We start from the raw sequence: 5,762 nt of genomic DNA, 5'->3' as shown, positions 1-5,762 counted from the left end.
ATAATTACGAAAAAAATACTTAACTAATTAATTATCAATTGAAAACTCAGTTTTATCTACCTATTAATAAAAAAATTATTTGCAATCGTCATTAAGAGAGTAATAGCATGAAGTATGAACAGAAATTCCAAAATGCTGAAAACCGCAAGCGAAAATGCGTAATATATGTGTCTGTTAGGATTCGATGAAACCCACCCATATAAACTTCTACGCCCTTATAGCTCTTCAACAAAACTCCACCCTTTCGGCAAAGTAACTGTTATCAGAATGGATTCACACTCTACGTATTTCTTTGCTTTCACCTTTTGGTGGGAGCCTGGAGGGAAAACTCCCTCGTGGAAGGATACTCCGTATCCGGCAAATATTTTTTCCGATTTATCTAAAATAATGAAACTTCATGTACTTATTGGATTTAGGGTTTGGAATTCCCCACCCTTAAAATGCTTTTAGATTTCCAAAGAGATTTTTGGTAGGTTTTTTGCATCACACATTTATGAAATCCAATCTTCAAAACCTAATAAATGAAAATTAAGTATATCCAACAGGGGCAGAAGCACAGGTTGACTAAACCTGCCTGTAGCCCCCCTAAATTTTAGGAAACTTCAATTTAAGCATATAATTATCCATTAATTATGTATAAATTGTAATCTAGTCCACCAAGTCGATGCATTTAGTCCACCAAGTCCAATACATTTAGTCCACCCAGTTAGCCCACTGCGGAGGAAATTTACTACAAATGTTTTTGAGTTTCAAAATTGCTCTAAAAAACAAACATTTGTAGTAGAGTTTCGAAATTTTTCTCAAAAGCATTTGCAGTAGAGTTGAAACCAACTGAGATCTTGGATTACCGAGCCACTAAGTATACATTTCAAACAATGGAATTCTTTTGACCCCATACATATTGGTGTTATCATTTTCAAACATTGTTATTAAAACAAAGGCCATGGACTCAAGGTAATGTTTCTAAGTTATACTTACGATGCCTACTATGTTTACTTGCATGACATGCTAAGTGATAGAATCGCCCGGACACAAAGCATTACTTATTATTACTTGGCGAACAATTTCGTTTTCGCTAGCAACACCACACAGGTTCAGTATCATATGGGAGTCCACTTTGAAAAAAAAAAATTTAGCCCCCTCTTATTCAAAATCCTGGTTCCGCCACTCATATCCAAAACCCTAATCATACCCCATACACCCGTCACCTTAACTTTTGAGGTGGTTAATGATGTGGCTCACCTTCATCCATTATATGTGATGTGCCTAAACCAAATATGGATGGATGGTCTACGTGTGTGGAACTAATTAACACAAGGTCACTCAATTTTTTAATTTGATTAAACTAATTTAAAATTATCGAAAAAAGCTACAAATAAAACAAATAATAAATCACAAAATGACATCGCTAATACGATCAAAATCTTGTTGCATGCGCCTTGAGCTGTAATACCCTTTACCTTATTCTTTGTTGTTTATCAATTGAGTTTTGTTAATGGTTGGTTTCTTCATACCTATAGCTTACTTAAAAATACATTTTAGATGATTAACTTATTATTAGAAGACGCAATTTGATTAAACTATTAGCCTTGTTAGGTACAAAGAAGGCTGCAACTTGCTAGTGTCTCTACTCTCTTTTGTTACTACCAAATCATCTTTATGCTCTGTGTTTCTTTCTTAGATGATGGTCCTTCAAATGCAAACGTGATTGCCTTTCTCAGCTAGAAAAGCTGTATGCAAAAAGTAAGTGGACTCTATTATTTGATTTTTTTGTAAAGGCAGTGTCGTCATTTCTAGGAAGAAAGGGTAGCTTGCCCTAACTATACAAATGTGCACTTGCGATACATTTTTCTGTTAGAGTGGTACTACAAGATATTGCATTGCAAATTAGATACACTAAATTGGGAAATTTATCATTATCAAGTCACTTTAGAAGAGCATTTTATGCTAAATCTCTCATTAAAAAGTAAAAAAATTACCTAAAAACGACAGAGTTAAAAAGATGATACCAATGACCTAAGTTCGAATTCAATAGCACCAACCTAGGTACATTCATCTTGCATGGTGGTAGCTCAACCTTGAATTCAATAGCACCAACCTAGTTACATTCATCTTGCATGGTGGTAGCTCAACCTTGAACTCCGCTTAACATTCATCTCGCATGCTTGGGTAGCATTTCAATTTCTTCCGTATCTCACAGAAAAAGTGTAGAATCTAGAGGATTGTAAGGATACTTGGGATCCGAAAATTTGTAAGAAATCACGTTGCGAAAGAATTCTTTCTCTACCCCATGGACGGACACTTTTCTTAAAGTCGCGAGCTACAATCATCTTGGTACAGGAATCTCTCCGAAAGAAAACGACACATGGTAGTACAGATTTGACACCATAACATTAAAACAAAAGTGAAAACTGAATTGACAACTTAGAAAATTACATTTTTTTCATTTTTACCACGACATTGAATCCAAGTACCACCAACCGCACCACCAAAAACCTCAAAACCATTTTTTTTTGAGTTTTTAGTTGTCTTTCAAAAATAAATATTTCTCATTTTGATATTTACTCCGAAGAAAAAAAAGCATTCATTCATATTCTAGTTCTAAGTTTATTTACATTGTCTTAGTTTTTGATCTTCTTTTTTCTCACATGACAGAACAAGCATTAGGATTTTCATCACTGAATATTTGTGGAGCATGTACATATTCGACGACGTATCCTGGACCAGGACCGTATCCGGGGCCTTGCGAGTAACCAACACCAGGACCAGAACCGTACACAGGGCCAGGAAACGCGTAGGCAGGTGCAGCTCCGTACCCGGGGTTAAATCCGTATCCGTTTGCGTACCCGTATCCTCCTTGTCCTGCATAGTAGTCCATCTTGTTTATTCCGACTTCAGCTTTTCCTGCCTGAGCCGGAGCTTGATCAACTTTCTTATTTCCATCACCGCCACCTGCGGCAGCTTTTACTTCAACATTTTTCTTCTCTCCACCGTCTTTCTTCTCACCACCACCACCACCGCCTTCTTTCTTCTCACCACCACCACCGCCTTCTTTCTTTCCTCCATCATCTTTCTTTGGCGCTGCTGCTGCCGGTGGTGGCACAATGTCAACACTTCTTTTCAATTTCTCTTTCAAATATGGAGTTAGACTCTTCACATCCATTGTTCCTTTCACTGTAACTAAATCCTTGGTGTTATCAATTTTTACTTCTTGCACACCTGCAAAAATTTCAACATTCTTAATCAATAACTAATTAAACAACTTCAACATAATAAAATTTTTCAAAATCAACTACAATTCCAGTAATAATCTTAGTATCCTACCTTTATATTTTGTGATAATTTTTCTAATTTTGGTTATACATCCTTCACAATGCAACCTAATCTTCAGTACCACTGTCACCACAGGAGCCTGTAAAAATCAACAATCATAATTGTTAATACCAAAATTCAGTAAACTTGGGTTTAACTAAAGGGTTTTGTATACAAATTAGTACTAATTATACCTCTTTAGGTTTCTTTTCCTCAGTTTTCTTTTCCTCTGGTTTCTTTTCAGCTGGTTTCTTTTCCTCTGTCTTTTTCTCCTCTGTTTTCTTTTCTGCTGGTTTTTCTTCAACCTTTTTTTCTTCTTTCTTCTTATCACCACCTCCTTCAACTTTCTTTTCACCTCCTCCTTCAACTTTCTTAGGTGGTGAAGGAGAAATAAGCTCAACTTTCTTCTTAGTTTTCTGCTCAAGTTTCTCTTTAATTTTCACTGGATCTACTTTCCCTTTTACAGTCAATTTGTTCGATGCAATGTCTCCTTGAACTTCTTCCACACCTACAACACCCAAACACAAACTCAATCAATACACAAACACACAAAATCAACAACAATTTCAACAAAATCTCTTTGATTGTTCTACCTTCAAAGTGTCTAACAGATTTCTTGACTTTCTTAGCACAACCTTCGCAATGCATGTCAATTTTCAAAACAACAGTAACAATTCCATCATCCTTCTTTGCACCTCCGTCACTCTTCTTCTCTTCTTTCTTAGTTTCTGCTACTGGTTTCTCGTTTTTGGTATCCATCTGCAACACAAAAAAATTGAATTTTCTCTTGTTAAAATCAATCAAAAACAGTAATCTCATTTTCACAAACCAAGTAATAATAATAAGATCTAAGGAAATCCTCCTCCATTAATTAACAGTTTTAATTAATTACCTCTCCCATTTCTTTTAGCTGTGGAGATGATTCTGTGATCCTAAAAATAGTGATTTGAATTGAATGATTCTTGGTTTTATTTCTGGTGAAGTGTGAGAATATGAAATGATTCCGAGTATTTATAGGCGGCATTTATGTATGATGCATAGGTGATGTGTGATGTTATTAATGAGGTGGATGTAGGCAGGAATGTTAAGGTGTTTCGGAGTATATTGTATTACATGGTTGGTGATGATATCATGATGGAATCTCTGCCGCCGGATTAGACTAACGGACATATTTCATGATATTGGTTCGATTTTCTGTCCGCTTGTTTGATGATGTCCGATATTTACCAAACTACCACTTTGGTAGATAACTTTGAGATTAGAAGTGTCTGGAATTTAGATGAAAAGTGGTGAAAAAGTTGCACAAAATTTCAAGATGGTAATTTTTCAAAGGTGAGAATTTTGAATAGAAAATCTATAAAATTACACCTCATGAAATTTTCCGTATGCCAATTAATATTTCTCGATTGATGGAAGGATAGTCCCGTTTTTGTAGCTTGTTTGGATACTTCTTTGTAGAAGTCAAAAGTCATAAGACAGAAGAAGTAAAATGATTTTGCTCATGGAAATATCAACATTTTATTTCTAAAATTCATTTTGAAGTCATGCAACCAAATCAATTTTGACTTTTTTATTTTCAAAAGTCAAAAAACGACTTCTAGGATGACATCTGTGTATAGGCTATAATTGACATTAAAAAGATGGGACTATTTATAATTTTTCAGTGTAAAACTTAAACAGCTACCCAAAAAGTGTGGCATGATCCTTATCGGAGTTTCCATGATGAGTGTTTAAGGATTGTTTATATATCAATATTGGTTATTGTAATACATTGATGAAGTTACCATGTAGTAAAATCAGTAATTTGAGTTCGAAATTTGTCCGACACAAATATTTTTATCGATTAGAAAAAGAATATGAAAGTTCGAAACTCGTTAATTCCCCCCCCCAAAATAAATAAAAATCAGACGGCTTTAGAACTTTACCGACGTATTGCAAATACTATGATTTACATTTCAAAATGTTATAGTCCGTGCAGCCATTATTGCTGGTGAAATAGCAACCTTGTGAATAAACAGACCCCACTTCCTAGACCAAAACCAAAGCAGAGCACGTGGTTCTGTTATGATAAGCTCACTTTACCTTTAACATCAACTGATAGATATGACACCACCCTATAATAGCAACCCTCCTCCAATGACTTCAAATTTTGTCATTTTAACCATGGGGGCTAATTATCCATTCAAAAGTAACCTAATCTACAACTGGTCAAAGACTGACTGCATTTAATGATAACAAATAGAATCAGTCAATAAAATTGACCATATAAGCTTGATAGAAAGGCACTTAAAATTTTGACTATTTTTGTCAGTACCGTGCAGCTTGAATTTTGAAACCATCACTGCCCATATCATGCATGTGTGAGTAAACAACGACGTACTAAGGCTGCCACTGGGACCACTAAATTCTATCCCTTACCAAATTCGTATATATACTCTTTTTGTTTCCAC

The 5,762-nt window shown here is 35.2% G+C and overlaps 1 protein-coding gene across 1 annotated transcript; it reads right to left on the bottom strand.

The window, feature by feature from the left end:
* Positions 1 to 2,393: 2,393 nt before the first annotated feature.
* LOC113310817 (heavy metal-associated isoprenylated plant protein 3-like) lies at positions 2,394 to 4,352 on the bottom strand. The gene is made up of 5 exons (XM_026559611.1): positions 4,205 to 4,352; positions 3,906 to 4,071; positions 3,507 to 3,820; positions 3,325 to 3,412; positions 2,394 to 3,219 (listed from the first exon to the last, which is right to left on the bottom strand). The coding sequence occupies exons 1-5, from the start codon at positions 4,334 to 4,336 to the stop codon at positions 2,645 to 2,647; spliced, it is 1,275 nt and encodes a 424-aa protein (XP_026415396.1). The 5' UTR covers positions 4,337 to 4,352; the 3' UTR covers positions 2,394 to 2,644.
* Between the last annotated feature and the right edge of the window lie 1,410 nt (positions 4,353 to 5,762).

Source organism: Papaver somniferum, chromosome 9 (assembly GCF_003573695.1).
Source record: "Papaver somniferum cultivar HN1 chromosome 9, ASM357369v1, whole genome shotgun sequence".
NCBI lineage: Eukaryota > Viridiplantae > Streptophyta > Magnoliopsida > Ranunculales > Papaveraceae > Papaver > Papaver somniferum.
The sequence above is the reverse complement of the archived record's forward strand: the minus strand, read 5'-3'. Positions and strand labels throughout refer to the sequence as shown.